This window comes from Rhinolophus ferrumequinum, chromosome 6, assembly GCF_004115265.2.
Source record: "Rhinolophus ferrumequinum isolate MPI-CBG mRhiFer1 chromosome 6, mRhiFer1_v1.p, whole genome shotgun sequence".
Classification (NCBI taxonomy): Eukaryota; Metazoa; Chordata; class Mammalia; order Chiroptera; family Rhinolophidae; genus Rhinolophus; species Rhinolophus ferrumequinum.
Window position 1 is genome coordinate 84,737,909 of NC_046289.1, and position 18,884 is coordinate 84,756,792.

General features: G+C 38.4%; 1 protein-coding gene across 2 annotated transcripts in view; it reads right to left on the bottom strand.

Annotated features, from left to right (window-relative positions):
• SLC25A21 (solute carrier family 25 member 21) overlaps nucleotides 1-18,884 on the bottom strand; it is a 450,750-nt gene that overhangs the window by 175,880 nt on the left and 255,986 nt on the right. For both annotated transcript variants that reach the window (XM_033108513.1, XM_033108512.1), the window contains exon 2: nucleotides 4,682-4,730. In XM_033108513.1, the coding sequence (XP_032964404.1) occupies nucleotides 4,682-4,730 (49 nt within the window). The remainder of the gene's footprint in view (nucleotides 1-4,681; nucleotides 4,731-18,884) is intronic.

Genomic DNA, 18,884 nt, shown 5'->3' on the forward strand with positions numbered 1-18,884 from the left:
CTTGCATGGGGTCAGCCTATGCTGACATTAAGTCTGTACCCACATGGAGCAGAATAAGCTATTTCCTATACAAAGCCAAGGGCCACACTGCCCAAAATCTCTCCATAAAAGATTTATTGATTATAACTTCTAATCATCTTTGAAAATGCAAAGTGAGTTCCTGTTAAATATGTTAAATGAAAGTGCATGCCTGCAACCTAAGAACCTAAGTGTCTATCAATGGGTGAAGGATAAAGAAAATGTTTCATATATATATAAGACTACACACACACACACACACACACACACACACACACACACACACACAGTGCCAAAAAATATATACTCAATTTAAGAAAGGAAAAAATTGTATTAAAATTGTAATACTCTATATATACCGACATCAACATCAGTGTAATTTTAATATAGTTTTTTCCTTTCTTAAAATGTGCATACATTCTTTTGGCACCCTGTGTGTGTGTGTGTGTGTGTGTGTGTGTGTGTGTGTGTGTATATATATATATATATATATTCAACCACAAAAAAAGAAGGAACTCCTGCCATTTGTGACAACATGGATGGACCCTGAGGGCATTATGCTAAGCAAGATAAGTCAGAGAAAGACAAATCCCACATGACCTCACTTGTAAGTGGGCTCTAAAATAGAAAAAAAAAAAAAAAAAGACAAAATCCAAGCTCATAGATACAGAGAACTGAACTAATTAGAGGATGGAGGTTGGGGCTAGGCGAAATTGGTGAAAGTGGTCAAAAGGAACAAACTTTCAGTTATAAAATAAATAAGTCATGGGTATGTGATGTATAGCATGTGTGACTATAGTTAATGATACTGTATTGCATATTTGAAAGATGTTAAGTGAGTAGATCTCAAAAGTTCTCATCACAAGAAAAAAAATACATGTGATTATGTGTGATGATGGATGTTAACTAGACTTATCGTGTTGATAATTTTGCAATATATACAAATATGGAATCATTATGTTGTACATCTAAAACTCATACAACACTATGTGTCAATTATATCTCAATTAAAAAAAGGAAATGCATGCTTATGTTAGCTCTTTCTCCAACCCCCACTAAAATCACAGTGTGTCAGACCTGGTTCCGTTTGTCTCCAGACCCATTTCTCACTCTTCCCTTGTTCTTCTCTGTTCTATTATGCAGAAGGACTGACGTCTGCCTAGACTGGGCTTCCCAGGCTTCCATGGGTTTAGCAAACAGAGGCAGTGGAGGGAGACTGAAGAGTGTGGAGAAAGGCGAAACCAGAGGGTCTCTCCCCTTCTCTGTCTGCCTCAGGCAATGCGTCTGGCAGTGGATGGAGCTGCTCTGAGCCTCTAGCTACCACCAGACAGATTCACTGTGGTTCTCGCTTCCACCAGGTAACCCTGGCCCCTGGCCTCTGCCAACTCCACCACTTGCCTTTGTCCCTACAGCCTGGAGTAACAGAATTGATCATTTACAGACTGAAAAAAAATCATGGGGGAAAAAATCCCTGTGAAGGAAAAATTTGGAAATCCATTTTTAGAATTGGTTATTTTTCATTCAACAAAGAAAAAGATTAGACACAAACAGAAACACAAAAGAAATGACTGGATTTCCAAGAAGTCAACACATTTTTTGGTCACACTCCAGCACATAAGATATTGTGGACAATGAGCCATTTCTATACTCAGATTAACTCGGTGCGTCACCCTTCAAGCAATAATATCCAAGGAGAAGCAAAAATAGTGCCACCCTCACACACACACACACACACACACACACACACACACACACACAACAAACAAACAACACAAAGCTGTGAAGCAAGTGAGGATTGGCCTGGTGTACCCCAGGCCCCACTCGGACAACACCTGCAATAACTGAGTCCAACGTCCTTGGATGTCATTAAAGAAAGTGACCTGCTCACATCACTAATGCTACATGGTTTCATGTATTACCTCTTGCAATTAACAGTTTATCTTATTTAGAAACATAGTTCTCTCCAGTACAATATAATCGTAAAGAGATTTAGGCATTGTTTAGTCTGTCCTGTCTACTTCCTATCACTTTTGTGTTAGTGCCCAGTGATAAGTGCCACCAATCTTGCATATTCTATTTGTGTTGCACATATTTTGGGCTTTCAGTTTACTCTGTGATTGTGGGTCTTTATTCAATATACTCTTTATTATAATGCAGGCCAAATACCATCCAGTATTCAGTTCTCTGATCCTACAGGGCACCTGGAGGGATTGTATTTTCCGTCCCCCTTGAAGTTAGGCAAAGGCATGTGATATATTCTAATCAATGAATGCCATTTTCATGAAAATATCTATGTAACAAAGGAGATATAAATCCGCAGTAACGTGGCACATCCATTGCAAGAATTATTCTGTTCAACTCCAGTACAAAGAAATTATACAATCATTATATGTAGATTTTCGACTGTGTAGGAGGTTGATGCCTCTATTCCCCACGCTGTTCAACTGTGTGACCGTTGTTGAAATTCATTGTGAGGAGATTCTTATTAGCTCACCAGACTGTGAGCTCTTTGGGGGCAAATGTAGCCTGGAACCCACACACACTAAATACTCTATACATGTTTGCTAAATGGATGAAAGAAGGACTGAGTGAATGAATAACCATAATTTCAATATCACGTCTTGTTTAAATCATTCTTATTTCTCCTCCATGCTTATAGGAACACTTTACTAATTTAGGCAGTTACTAAGTGAAAAAGATTCTTCTATTCCTCAGTGACACTAGCAAAAATATTCTGGGTTTTCAAAGAAGGTAAACATGGAACAAACGCCAGTGAGTTTTGCTTTCTGTTTCTGAACCCTGTAAAAAGATGATTCTGGGAGTGCACACGTCTTATATATGCGTATAATTTGTGGTTTTCTTCTTTTTTTGTTTGGGTTTGGTGGCTGAGGCTGTTAGGAACTGAATGTTTGTAACCCCCACAACTCATACATTGAGGCCCTAACGCCCGATGCGGTGGTATTTGGAGATGGGACTTTGGGGAGGTAATTAGATTTAGATGAGGTCATGAGAGTGGAGCCCCCATGATGGGATTAGTGCCCTTATGAGAAAAGGAAGAGACTTCAGAGCTTCCTCTCTCTGCCCTGTGAGGATATAGCAAGAAGGGGACTGTCTCACCAAGCACCAAATTGACTAGTACTTTGGTCTTGGATCTCCCAGCCTCCAGAACAGTGAGAAATAAATTTCTGTTGCTTTTAAGCCACCCAATCTGTGGTATTTTGCCATAGAAGCCTGAGCTAAGACAGAGGCCAATTCTCATCTTCTCTAACTTTATTAGAAACGTGGTATGATTTGCACGTCACAGTCACCTTCCCTTGTTTTCAGCAACCAGGCTAAGATTCTGCTGCTTCTTTAGGTAAATTAAGCAAAGCAACATGTCCACTCAATGATCAGCCTGGCTCATCAAGCACAGCAGTCCCTCCTTATCTGCATGTGATATGATCCAAGACTCCCAGTGCATGCCTGAAACCATGGATAGAGCCAAACCCTATACGTCCTATGTGTTTTCTCCTACACATACATATCCATGATAAAGCTTAATTTACACATTAGGCACAGTAAGAGATTAACAACAATTACTATCAACAAAACAGAATAATTACAACGATAAACTATAATAAAAGTTATGTGAATGGGCTTTCTCCCTGTCTCAAAATATCTGACTGCACTGCATATACAATGTGGAGACGCTGGAAAGGGATGATTCATGTCTTGGGCAAAAGAGAGTGGTATAGCTCTAGATTTCATCACGTTACTGAGAACAGTGCACAATTTAACATTTATGAATTATTTATTTCTGGAATTTTCTATTTAATATTTTTGGATCGCAGGTGACTGTGGGTAATGGAAACCTCAGAAAGAGGAACCATGGATAAGGGCGACTATTGTGTTTCCTAACTGTGGCAGTAAGGGTCTTTTTCGACCCCCGGTTGTTGCATGGCACTGTTTGCTATTAAGCTACAACCCAGGTGTAGTGTCCTTGGGTTTTGCACAATGCAAATAAATGAAAACTTTCACTACATTCTAAGAGCTTCTAATTTGAAAAAACAGGGGGTTCAACTATTCAGCCACAGGTTTAATTTTTTAAAATGCTCTACATTATATTAAAACCCATAAGATTTTTTTTCTCTTAGCAAATAGATTTAATACATTGCCCTGATTTGTATCTACCTATACGAGCAAATGCATTTTCCTGGAAACAAGGCATTTTGCATTGGCAGTTAGAGGAATAAATTCTTTAAGCACTATTTAATAAGTTTACTGGAAATTTTGGAGTCTCTCACTGAAATGCTGACTATTAAATAGCAATCTGTTATATGCAGTGCCAAATGAAAGTCTGTTGTAATAATTCACTGGATAAAGTGTAGTTTTTTACATCATTTTGATAAATTTACCTCGCTTACCCGTTTAGCCACAAATCATACCTTAAGGTTGTCAGATGAAGGCGGTAAAATATTATACACCTTCAGATGACCTCTATCCAGAAATGCTTTTCACTGTTCACATTTTATCTGTCAAATAACATTTTCTTTAAGAAGTAAATATAAATGCCATTATTGGGAGAAGCTACCGGCCTAGGACAAGTTCTAGCATTTAGTGTTCTGACAGATCTTAATTTGGATATCAGCCAAAGTCAATAAAACTTGTTCAAGCAGAACCTTACCTGGTTTTCACCACATCGAGGGGGTGCATCAGGCAAATTTCTACAAGACCTGAAAGATGATAAAGAAAAGTCCAATAAACACTTATGTAAACACTGGTTCTTATTTCCTTGACCCTACTGATTTCTCAAATATGACGATTCAAATAAAAAACTTGGGACTTTGGACATGATAGCTCATCGTTTTAGGCTAGAGGCAAAAGACAAAAGTACAATATGATTTTACTGCAGTGGAAGCAAGATATGTGAGTGAGTGCTTACGGAGGGTGTCCTGGTACAAGCCTGGAGCGGGGGCTAAAGGGGGAGAACATGAGAAGGAATCTCCTGTCCCAAATCCCATCAACTAGGCAGGAATCACTGCATCTCAATCCAGTCCAAAGAATAAACATATGAGGAAAGAAGGAAGGAAGAAAGAAAGGGAGAGACGGTCTCGCAGCTCCCCACCCCAGCTGACTTATCAACATGGCAAATCATGAACCTCGGTTTCAATATTCATGAAATAAAGGTAACAATGGATAGTTTAATAGAGAACATGTGGTAAGTGGTTGTAGTATCCTCGGCATTGTTCTATGAGTAAGCAGTACTTAGTTTATCTCACTGAAGACTCACAGAGCCCTTTGTGATAAAAGGTAGTATTAGCCTCATTTCACAGCTGAGATCATTGAGGTACACAAGGGTAAGTAACTTTCTAAGATCTCACAGCTAGACAGTCAGTAGTCTTAATCCCACCTCGCCCATGATCCTAACCACTGCACAGTGAGGAAGAATTTATACAGCTTCTTGCAAATCAATTGTAAAGCCCCCTTCCTGTTCTCTCACTGAGCCGAGAAGTGTAGGAGCAATAATCATAACAGTTACCTTGCCAGCTGCCCCTACACAGTGATGGTCATTTAACATACATTATCCCTGATATGTACGACTACTGGATGAGGGCACTATTATCATCACCTTTCCTTGCAGATAAGCAAACTGAGATTGACAGTGCCCAAAACCCACCTGCCATGTTTCCCCAAAAATAAGCCCTAGACGGAACATCAGCTGTAATGCGTCTTTTGGAGCAAAAATTAATATAAGACCTGGTATTATATTATATTATATTATATTATATTATATTATATTCCCAGTCTTACATTATATTAAAATAAGACTGGGTCTTATATTAATTTTTGCTCCAAAAGATGCATTAGAGCTGATGGTAAGCTAGGCCTTATTTTGGGGGGAAACACAGTAACAGTATTTGGTGGGTAGTTTGTTAAAGGCAGAGTGCTTACCTCTCTTTCATTTGCAAACGAATTTAATTTGAGCCTATCTGTGATTTAGTTCATCTTCTCCATCATATTGAGAGACACAAATGTCTTTGACTTCTCATTCTGGTCAGGTCTGGGAAGCTCAAATGGCTCGTACCTCTTTTTGCAGGTGTGCTTTGCTTCCACAGAAGCTTTAGGAAGTTCTTCCTGCATAGGCCTGCTGGAGTTTATAAAGTCATACGTAGTGACCCAAAACAAGTGTCTTACTTTGGTTAAAACTAATAGGGCCCAGTATTGATGTCTGTGCCAAAGGTTTCCCAGCAGGAATGCTCCTGAGTCACTGGTAACCAAATCACTGAGTCAATCAGTCTCACTGCCTAGATGGGAGAAAGGCGCAGGAAAGCAGAGGCTACAGAATCTCTGGGCACAATAGCAAAGGCTTTAAGCCATTGTTTTAGCTTTATGAATAAGCCCTGTTACGCTTTAAGAGTACATGGGTGGGTTTCCTCCTTGCAACTAGTAAGGTCTCAATTCACTTCCTCTTGTTTGAAAATTCACCTTCACCTTGAACCTGGAAGTAAGAATCAGGTGACCAGAGTTTTTGTCCTGGTGCCTTCAGAGAATGATTCTTTGCCCCTGGGGGCATCAGCTCCTTATCTGTAAAGGGAAAGGTTAAATGCTCTATAATACCTTAGAGATCTAGTATTCTATGTTTGTGTCTTTGTTCTTGCATCTTGTAATTCTAATTTGTGATTTATTATATTAACTAGAAGAGGTTGAAACCTGAATAACATAAATCAGATTTACTCTGGAAACTCAGATTTATAAAATTACATTCTTACCAAGCACTGCAGCAGGTATCTCATGAGCATATAGGAAAAAGACACTCAGAATCAGTTTACCGAAGAAAGAACACAAAGTCTCTCCCATTAACTTGACATTAGAAGAAAAGCAAAATAATAAACACCAAAAAGCATTAGTTGGTATATGTCTTAAAAAGTTTACCAAAAGAACCAATAATTTAGCAATTTATTAAAACTAACAGTAGAACTTGGAGCACCTGTTCACATTAATATATCCATAAATTTGCCTATTTGCAAAATTGTTTTAGATTCCTTTCTGCTAATGTGCATTTCTAGTAGTAAAATTTTAATAGCTTTTATTTCTCAGAGAATAGTTATTTTCATTTGAGGTAACTTCTTATTTCTCACAATAACCAAGCAAGAATTGATATTAGATTTATTTAAATTAGACAAAAGACTAATTTTATAAGGCTGGACCTTATGCAAATTAAGGAAGCCCAAAGAAGATGGATAGTGTGATTTTATCGCATTGTAAATATTTTCTGGTTCTTACAGATTTATACCATTTCAGCAGGCATGGCCATTTCTGTAAGATTCCAACGAAACTAGTAACACGGCCCTGAAAATGCCCAGAAAAGCATGGGCTAGCACCTGAACCTGTACCTTGGGCTATTCCCTGAATGCTCCCTTCTTTGAACTGGCTCAAGCACATTTCTTCACCTAAGCCAACATTTCGCAAAAAAGATTAACGCCCCCCTGTCACAAACCTTCCCCCAGCCTCCATCTTTACTGAAAAGTTCTCCTGGCCTGTTTAACCACAAAACTGCACTCAACATCAACCTTATCCCTTTCCTCTTATATAACCCGAGCCATCTTCTTTCCTAAGAAAAGTACAAACATTCCCATGCCATGGTCAGCCGCGACTGATGAAAGAACAGTTTCTTCTAGTGTTCTATTCCCCGTGCTTTTCCTTGTCTCTGGAATGTTGTTCTCCTGTGAGGACACACACACACACTTCTAAGAATCCTACTTACCTTGAGATCTCAATGTGGGTAACCGTTTTCCCAGAAATCCGGGGGCACAGATTGTTAGCAGTCCCCCTAGTATTCGTCCCCTCTTCTTCCTGGCTGCCCAGAATAAATATTGCATTTCCCAGCCTCCCTTGTTGCTAGGCATTACCATGTGACCAAGCTCTGGCCAATGGGATGTAAGTGAGAGTAGTTTTAGCAACTTCTTGGAAGTCTTCTAAAGATAGGGAACCTGCTCCTCTCCTCCAGTTTCCTCTTTCTTATTGGTGGGACGTGGACACAGGGCTAGAGTAGCCGTCTTAGACATGGAGGTGACATCGGGTATGCAGGCCTCACACAGCATAGCAACAAGATAGAAGTAGCCCCTGTCATCATGAAGATCTGGCCTGTCTAACTCCAGACATTCATGTCGGAGAAAAATGTCCACTTCCTTTCTACTACAGCTATTAGGGTTTTCTGCCACTTATACCTGAACCTGATTCTAACTGAGGTAGGAACCCTTTCATGTGCTCCCACAGTACTCTGAATTTCGGTTATTCCATGGCACTGAAATAGAGAATGATTCTTTGCCCCTGGGGGCATCAGTTTTCTGAAAGCTTCGTGAGGACAGAGATTCCACCTGCCTTAGTCACCTTTGCAGCCCAATCACTTTGCACAATGGCTGGCACTCGGTAAGCCCAATAAACACATGTTGAATAAAAAATTAATGCTGACTAGGGTTACTGCACATGCCACTAGGTCAGCGGATCCTCAAGATAAACCGAACTGGTATTTATTCTGCATTTACTTCATTAGTTTGAATGTTATACAGATAAGCAAATAAGGACAGAGAAAGATGGGTAAAAATTATGTGTAATAAAGCACAGGAAGTGCTTGAAAGGTCAGAAAATACAGAATTGCAATGCGGTCAATATGCAAGAAGGCTACTAATGGATCGGCACCTAATGCATTGCCAGCGGATTCTTGAGAGCTGTGAGCAGGTGAGGGGCTTGTGCTAGGTGCTGGGGACATGGCCTGGTGCAGCATCGAGGGGGCCTGAAAGGCTGAGCAATTTCAGGCATGGGCCCAGATGTGACACACTGAGACCGACCTTACATGTAAAGGGAAGGCGTTGAGCGGAGAATAGAAATACGCGTCACACTATGTCTCAGTCCCAGTGATATGTGCTGCTACTTGCAGTGTGAAGTATTGCTCTTTATGTTTTACACCAATTCTAGTCTTGCATAACCGTGCACTTTATCCCCAGTCGTCGACTGTCTTCAAGGAACTATGTCATTGTTCTCATAAAACTAGTAACAGAAAATATGGACACACATTTAAAAGATTTTAAGTACAATTTGAATTAATCTGTGGCTTAGATAGGGTATTCCTTATTTGTGAGATTGCTTGTACTAAGTCACAAGGTTGATTATGTGAGGGAAAGACCATTTAAAATATATAGGTCATATATAAATAAATAAAAATAAAAATAAAAATATAAATATAAAGAAATACTGGGGTGCCAAAAAAATGTACACACATTTTAAGAGATGTTATCTATGCATATGTGTTCCTTGTCTAAATTGAATTGAATTACGGTAGCAATGTGTACTTGCAGAAGTCACACATGACTTGTATTCATCTTTTGTTCCTGGTATATATTGAGAATTACACTTTTAATACAGTTTTTTCCTTTCTTAAAATGTGTATACATTTTTTGGCACCCTCTGTATAAATGTCAATATGAATATGAGTGTAAATATAAATAATGTAACTATACATCTCACCAGGAAGCAGTGACCATTGCTAGATATCTCATAACTCAATGATATCCTTTTTCCTCAGAGCTGGGACTAGAAAACCACATTGAAGGTAGCACTTCCCCAGAAAATACTGGATGTTCCTATTTGGGAGATTTAAAGTGCTTGTCACTGAGGGGCCTGGGTGAAAAAGGTGAAGGGATTAAGAAGTACAAATTGGTAGTTACGCAATAGTCACGGGGATGTAAAATACAGCATAGGGAATATAATCAATAATATTGCAATAACTATGTCTGATACCAGATGAATACTAGAGTTACTGGTGGGAACACTTTGTAAATTACATAAATGTCTAACCATTATACTGTACACCTGAAACTAATACAAAATAATATTAACTGTCAACTATAATTTTAAAAATGTAGGAAAAACAATAAAATTAAAAGAATGCTTACAACATAAAGCAGAAGATCCATTTTTTAAACCCACCCCTTTACAAACTGGGCCACAGAAAAGAGACGATGGAGAGTGCACTACCACCTTGGTGGACTGACTGACTATGGGACATGCCCCACATCTGCTCTTTCCTGATGGAATCCTAAAGCATAGAAACTGAGAATGCTGTCATCATTCACATGTCTTCTCTCCTGCTCTGCCTCTGCCTTTACCCAGAAACAGCACTGCAACGGGCTTCAGTAGCCTTTTGAGCAACAGGACGGGGGGATGGGGAAGACAAATTGGGTACCCAAAAGTTGATGTGAACATAGTTTATTAAAGACGAATGTCAAGTGATCCTTCAGTAAAGGTCTTAATCTTGATTTTAGCTAGACATAATGTTATTATCCATTAATCTGTTCTAAGATATATTATTTGAGAACAGAGTAGTCTAAATTTATTCTGCGCTCTTATTACTATATCAATTCCCTCTTCCTTTCTTTGCATTTCCGTTATATATAACAAGCACTATATTACATTTTATATTACCGATTATATTCCGTTACAAATATCAAGAATAGTATTTATCATACCATGCTACAGCTAGTAATATATAGAAATGTATACCCAGACATTGTAGTCTATCTGAATGGCATCTTTTCGATTCGTGAAAATGTGTGATCAAATACAAACCATGAGCCCTTTAAGAAGAGGGAATATTTAACTTTATAGGTCCACTGAATAAATAATGTCCAATCCATGAAGTTCTCTCTCTACCCTCACTCCCTTGGTGATCTCACCCCAACCCATTGCTTCAATCATCACCTATATGCTAACCACTCACCAATTTATATTTCCAGTACAGACTTTTCTTTCAAAGTCTAGAATGAAATATCCCACTGCCTCTTTGACATCTCTGCTTGGACACTGAATAGCCATCACAACATTCATGTGTATAAAACTGGCTTCTGACCCTCCTCCCCTCACCCCTACTCAAAAAAGAAAAAAAAAAAACAAAAAATAAAACAAAACGAAAACCAACCTGTTCAATATGAGAATCATCCCGAACTCTTCTTTCTCCCTCAACCCTTTTCTCCTTTATCTGAAAATGCCATCACTTTACTGTAAAATATACCCAGACTTCCACCATCTGTCCTTTTCTCTACTGCCCCTGCTGGGGTCCACATCCTGATCATCACTTCCCAGCTGATTAACTGCAGCACCTCATTAACAGGTCTCCCTCCACCCACCTTTGACCCCTTCCATCTGTTCTCACCTGGCAGCCAGAGCGATCCTTCAAAATGTAAGTTATTTCACGCCATTGCTCTGGTCAGCAACGGCTTCCCATTTCACTCAGAGAAAAGACACGTGTAATCCAGGTCTGCATTGCTTCTCTCATTGACTCTCTTACTACCACTCTCCCCCTCACTCCTTCTACTCCGGCCACACTGGCCTCTTTGCTGCTCCCCCTATTTGCCAGGACTACTTCAGCTTTTGGCCTTCGCGCTAGCCATTCCCTCTGCCTAGAGTGCTCCCCACCCCCCATACTACTTAGCCAACTTCCTCCACATGGTCAGTGAGTAACCCTGACCATCCTAGCACACAGGCCAGCCCCTCCGTACCCCAGCATTGATAAAACGCTTCACGCTGCTGTGCTTTTTCCTTTTCCATAGCACTTATCAACTTCTAACACAGTCCATTTCTTACTTACTTATTATGTTTATTGTTTCCTGTCTCTCCCAGTAGAATATAACCTTCACTAGGGCAGAGATCTTTGTACTGTCCACTGATATGCACTATGTACTCAGAACATGGCTGATACATAGTAGTGTTCAATAAATATGTGGTGGACAAAAGAAACTGAATTATATAAAAGAATAAACCTGTGACAATGATGAGATTCCCTTTTAGTGGTATGTCAAATATGAAGTTTTAAGAATTTAGTTTACAGCAGGGGGACTCACTCAGTCATTCAATGAATCCATGATAATGATGAAAATAAGTAAGTCTGCTGATAGGTTCTGAGTTCGTATGTACCCTATAGGTAGAATGGATTATTCCAGAGATAATTTTGGTAAATGACATTGTATAAGACATCTTTACATCTCTGGGAACTGCAAAGGGATAGCGGTGCAGACAGAAAACGAGGCATCCAAGCACCCCAAGGTGTCAGTTCCCAGTAAAACCTATGCCACCCTTTATCAAGCCAAAATCCCTGCATGGCACTACAGCCCCGTCCCAGGAATTTTCAAATTAAATCTAAGACTTCTCTTTTGTTCTTTGAAATTATGCCGTTCTAACCATTACCTTAACTGATTGTGTGAGACATGTTTCACTCTTTAAAATATAAAAGAATCTTTTTATTGTTTAAAGAGAACCACAGAGGAATAAACGGTTTCAAACTGTGCAAATTTGAAATTCAAAAATAGAACGGCTACAGACAGAACTGATATTTTTTCATCTACTCTACTAGTCAAGCAAATCATTACAACATCCTACTTGATAGCCTGCCCAGAAAATGTGGTAGCCCTACTGAATTATAAGCAATGTGAGACTCATAAAGGGAAATCAAATATATTATGCTTTCCCCTAATAACAGTAAAGGCGCACTAGCTCTATGGCACAGTGAATTAATATTATGCACATTGAATTGGCTAAATAGGCAATGTGATTTGGCAGGTTTGAAAGATGTTGTTAAAAGTTATGCTTTTGGGCGAGCCACAGCCTTCCTTGAAAAATCTGAAGCAAATATTTTCATAGACGTTTACTATTAGCATGTATTTTTCCTCACAAAAATAACACTCAGCAACAGTTGTTAGTTCGTATCTAAAGGGAGTACAGCCATTTCCTCAATGGATATTCCTTGCTATCGTTGAATTTATTATCTCATTGACTTAGGAATTTAGGAAAATATATTTCAGAGGTATAAACATATGCATACATTATGGTCTAGAAATTGTGGTCGATTGATCATTCACAAGGGAGGAAGAGAAATTGAGGCAGAGTTTAAAAATAAGTGAGTCTTTAAAAAAATAAAACTTTGATTGCAAAGAAACTTCAAAAATTACTAAACTAATGAAAATTTTCCTTGTAAACAAAGTTTTCATAATAATTTTTTAAAAAGTTTATTGGGTGACAATTGTTAGTAAAATTACATGTTTTTATATTAATTTTTAAACTTAATTTCAGCTCAATGTAATATGTTTAAAAATTATTGTTTGGTATTTCAATTCAATGGAAATTATCCTTTCATTTTTCTTTTTTGTTAATGAAACTCTATGTTAGACCCCAAGCAAGATCCAAATGTACTTGGGGAAATGGCCCAGTTTTCAGATGTGTTGATTTTTTATGGAAAGTTAACTGCTTTATATGGGCCTTAACATGGTCAGTAATGCAAGGAGAAACATTAGCTTTGGATTAAGTTGGCAAATGGCAAAATACCTTCAGAAGTGTATAAAATGTCTTTAAAGAGAAGGAAATGTGAATAAGAGAAATAGGCACCACTTGTTTTACAGATTATATGCGTATATAATAAATATACATTCAGAAAACGTTTGCATTGTATTTTGTATATCTAAAGTGAAAAAAATGTTTAAGCTGACAAGCTCTTCAACACTGGAAGTTTATGAAAACGCAGAAGGGCAGCTGAAGGAGGGGTTAGGACGCTATGGCATGGGGGGAGGGTGGCCAGGGCCTCTTTTCCCACTCCATAGACTCACCCGATTCTGGGGACTCTGTTTTCTTTCTGCTTTTCTGTCAACCAGAAAGATAAAAAACATTTGCTCTCCCTCAGGATTTATTTTTCTTTTCTTAGTTGAAATATATTTGACATATAACATTGTGTAAATTTAAGGCATACAACATGTTAATTTATTACATTTATGTATTGTAATATGATTGTTATTGTAGCAATAATTAGCACTTCTGTCACGTTACATAATTATCCTTTCTTTTTAGTGGTTAGAATAATTAATTCTACTCTCTTCACCAGTCTGATTACTTCTATAACACTGGCCTTCCTTTCTTCTTTTATCCACTTGCTTAGAAAAAAGGAGCCCTCTGTTTGTTACATCAGTCGGAAACAGAACTCAGTCCCTCCCTGCCCACCCCTCCAGTCATGGCTCTCATAGGCCAGATGGCATGTCTGTCTTCCCAACTTTGCATTCGTGGCATCACGTGGTAGCTTGAAATTGACCGTAGCAGGAGTATTTACACTAAGGCAGGAGCACAGGCTACAAATCAGAGTTTTTGTTTGTTTGTTTTCCAGAGTCAAGTGTTAAGCATTTACCAGCACAACACTGCTCAAATCTAACCACAAATTCTGTTGCCTGGCCTATTAGTTTCAAATAGTTTTAAAAGTCTAGTAGCATATGGAGGCTTTTTAATTTCCAATAGTTCTTTAATTCTGTTTGTCACAAGTTCTCAAAGGTGCCATGAAGTTCATGTTTAGCTTATATTCTCTGTTCACCACAATTTAATAAGAATTATGATACTACGTCAGAATTTTTAAGAAATCTTTAGGAATTGATTCCCAAGAAAATCAACCAACCCACCAAGCTACCAATTGCTCCTATGATCTGCCACATTATGGTACATCTTGTAGATGTATGGTACATCTTGTTTCTATCATCTTGTCCACTAGAAATTTGGTAATGAGAGCAATAGTCTTCCATTTCTCAGGAAAACAGCTTCCTTCCTCTGCCCTCTTCCAAGGGTAGGAGCATCTTAAAAGAGAGGAGAGGAAATGTGGCTATAAGGCCAGCTTCACCCTTAGTCATTGCACAGAAGTCCAGAGACAGGAAGAAGGTCTTGGGCAAAGGCATAGCATTGTGCTAAGTGAAGAGTTCAGATTTTCAGGTCCCAAGTAGCTGCTTCTTTCTTTTCTATAAGTCACTAACAACAATTACCATCAAATAAAAAGCAGAATAAAATGATAATGCTTTTCTCCCTGCTTTAATTAGTATTATTTCTTGCAGTCATATTATTCATCTTGACAGAGTAAAAGAATTACAACTTTAAAAGTATTTGCCACCACTGCCTTAATTAATGTATAGCCAAGTTTCCTTCATTTAATTAGTCATACTGCTTTAATAATTGCTTTTAAGTGTTAGCTCTTAATATCACATTTGTTGAATGACCAAGAACCATAGCTACTCAAAACCCTCATTTTTGAACTGTTATTCCACACCAGCCTTTGTGCCCTGTTCCCACAAACTCCAGCTAACTGAGCCAAGTATTTTAGGTAAATTTCATATACCACATTCTTTACCAAGGTCTGGCTTAAGGGGGAAAATAGAAAAAAGTTGACTCAGTGTCAGGGACTTGTCTCAATTATGTACGCATCCGTATAGTTTAATCACACAAGATTTCTACTAAGTATGGATTAAGCTAATCTTTATTTCCACATGAAAAACGTTCAAAAATGAAACTAATGGTAATTTGTGTAAAATAAATACCAGCTAAAAAACAACATGTGGATACTAAAGTGTAAGACATTACATAAACACAAAAGCAGATAAATTCCATAACAACAAATATTAAGTTATAATAGCATTGAATGTATTACTACTTATAGAAACACTATCTAAATAATAATCAATGTTTGATTTCAGTTACTATTCTTAAATTACTAACTCAGTAGAAACAGTATTTACCTCCATGGCTTCCATCCCAAGGAGCACCGAGGGAGTTTTCTTTGCTACTGTACAACATTAATGTGCTTTATCTCAGTTTTCTAGATGCCGGACAAATACACATTCGGGAGGGTTTTCTGTCACCAAATATTTTTCGAGTGCTTACTATGTGCGTAGTTTTTTTTTTTTCCCAGAATAATTTTAGATGTTGGTTCTCTTCTGCTTGCTACCATTTTTTTTTTTTTTCTCCAGGAGAATAGGAAGCAAACTCATCAACTAAGAAGAGGATGAGGGAGGGGATATTAGAGAGATAAGGTATGAAATCATTATCTTGTGGGAGTGAGGGGAGGGATGGAGCAGGGAAAGGGGTAGCATGAAAGGTCCACATGAGACCAACAGTATGAATTTAAAGGTCATTTTCTGCAGCCACACTCAGCTGTGTGGGTACAAGCAGAGAAGGCAGAGTAAGATTTAACCAGGATTAGGTTTGTCAAGTGAGTGGGAGGAAGTGAGAGCAGGCAAAGGAAAGAATGTGTGCTGAAAAGTGATGATAATGATTGAGCATGGAGCTTAAGCTAAAAAGGAGGGAAGTGACAACCTGACAGGGGTGAAGATAGGATGGGAAGAGCTTGTTGGTCCTGTTTGAGTCAGGATTCTACAGAAGAGAGCTGGAAAGATAAGAAATGGAGTTAACAATGAGATAACTACTAAGTCCCATTTTTTATTAAAACATAATAACTAAAGTTTGGATTTTTTTTTTTCTGTATCCATAGTATCCAGGATAAGCTATGATACATCATCTATATATTGAATAAATATGTTGAATGAACAAAATTTTGATCCTATAATTGAGTAATACCAAGTATGTAAAAAACTACATTGATAGATAGCACAGTTACCATTCCTGAACTAGATTCAGCAGACATTCTCTTTGTTTTGATTTGATCCTCAAGATTCCTTTGAGTTTATGGTTTGACAAATATCTAACTAAGATCCTATAATTACCAGAATGTGTACACCTTCAGAAGTTAATCTAGTTAATAGCTGACCTACATCATAAGAAATGTAGAAAGTGTGAAACATTTAATAAAACAATTATACAAATACAAACTCCAAAGATTTGGAGTTTATTTAAGAACTACTTTGAAAGATTTTGAATCTACTATTAAGTCCTCAAAAATAAATTGACACATTTGTATTCATATTCTGAGGCAAGGTTAGATAATAATTCATGAAATGCATATTTTAAAAGACTTAATCACCTTCTCTAGAGAAGGCAACTCTAACTTTTTGTGAAGCAACTTAAAATGTGTCCTCACTGGAAGAACCTCTTCATGGATGAAGATTAAGACTCTGACAATGTACCCTGGAATTCTACAGGGTGCCTACAAAGTCTGAAAACACAGACAAATAAACAACATGGTGAGGGCATTGTTAATCTGTAAAAAGGTCCATTAATAGTATCTATTTTCCAGACCTGACAAATACTCTGTGGATGACTTCACCGGAGAGGTATGACTTCTAAATTCACTCAAGGACAAGATTTAGCTACTAGAAAATTTTGGAATAAACAAAAAGTGAAGAGCATTATTTCTATTATAACTTCAATTTCTTCATGTCTTACTTTGATGCTGCAAGGATCAATCTCTTCATTTTTCTCTTATGCATTAAAGTAATACAGGAGACGTGTGAAACAATGGCAGAAACTAAAAGGGTGTCTTTAATCCTGGGAACCCTACTGGTGCTCCACCAAAATCTATTTTCTCTTTCTTCCATGGTCCACAATATCTTAGAAAGATGGCCTTTCCCAGCATCGCTTGTGAGTGGCCATGTGACTAAGTTCTCACCCAGGGACCATGAGAGGTAGACTGCCTGACTATGCGTATGCCTCTTTCATACCTAGTGTCCTCTTCCCACTAACTGGAACTTCAGTGTGGTAATGACTCAAGTTATACCTTACAGATGACAGGACCGTGCCCTTGGGGATGGTGGAACAAGGAACCTGTGTCCCAGAATGACAAGGAGGAGCAGAGATTTCATGATGAACTGAACTATCAATATCAGGCCTGTTACATGAAAGAGAAATCAACTTTTTTTTCTTTAAGCCACTGTATACTGGGTCTCTTTGAAGCAGGTCAGCTTTACCCTGACGTGTACAAATGCCAAATCAAGTAACGCCATCACATAGTTGCTAACTATACAATGAATTCACAAATGGGACCTTTTTTTTTTTTTTAAGGATCCTTTTTGTTGACAAAGCCCCTGAAGATGGGACTTAAGTAAGAGACTGCTTTTTTGCAAATAGTAGTTAAATGAGCATGGCTTTCTTTGCCTATCTTCCATGCAGTTGTGCAGCAGAGGAAGTGAGGGGCCAAGTCTAGCCCCATACTCCCTGGGGAAATGGCTCGTCAGTTAAAAGAGGGCCAAGAGGTCCAGGGGAATAGACCAGTCAGCCTCGGAGTCCTTAGCAACAGTGATGAGATTTGGACAATCCTGTAGGAGTTTATTGGTTGTGCTGGTGAATAGTCTTACTGGCCAATCGACAAGGCAGCACAGATGGGTCAAATAGCACCTTTCTGAACTAAATTCAATATCCCACTGAGGAGGAAAGAGGTTTCCCTTCTCTTCCAAAGAGAAAAAGGGTGACATCATAAAGCATGTGGAGACCCAGACTGTGAGTTACACTGGGCTCACTCCAGCTGCACCTCAGACTTCTCTTGGCCTTGGAATGGGTTCTGGAGCACTGGTAATCGAAAACTGAATTTAAAAACCAGAGATTTAAAGTTGACGTGGAAGATATGGCTCAAGTTGGGCCATAATACAATTATTATTAAAATGAGCCAAGAGTCTAAAACACCACTGTCTACAAAAATGAAACAGTACTGTTTCTCTCACTGCAGAGTTTAATTTGTGTTTTAAAATGGTGTTTCCAGGGTGAACGTATATTCCATGTTTTCTGTTTTACCTTACCGGTGAAAAGCTGGAGGGATTTGTGTGAGAGAAACAATGCTTTCTTATTCTTACCGGCAGTCAATTCCAACAAAAATAATTTGTCAGGGCTCTTTTGGTTGTTTGAAACAAAATTCAACACAAATCAGCTTATACACAAAAGGGGAATTTGTTGGCTCATAATTGAAATGACGGAAATGGCAGGGATGCTTGGCTCTAAGACCTTCTCTCCCCTTTCTTCATCTGCTTGTCTCTGCTTGTCTTTATTCACTCCTGCTATAGAGCTTTCCCAACACAGGGAGGTATACTACCTCGGAGAGCCTTCAGTTCCCATCCTGTCGTCTTTAAGATACAAGAGGCAAGCAGGACTCA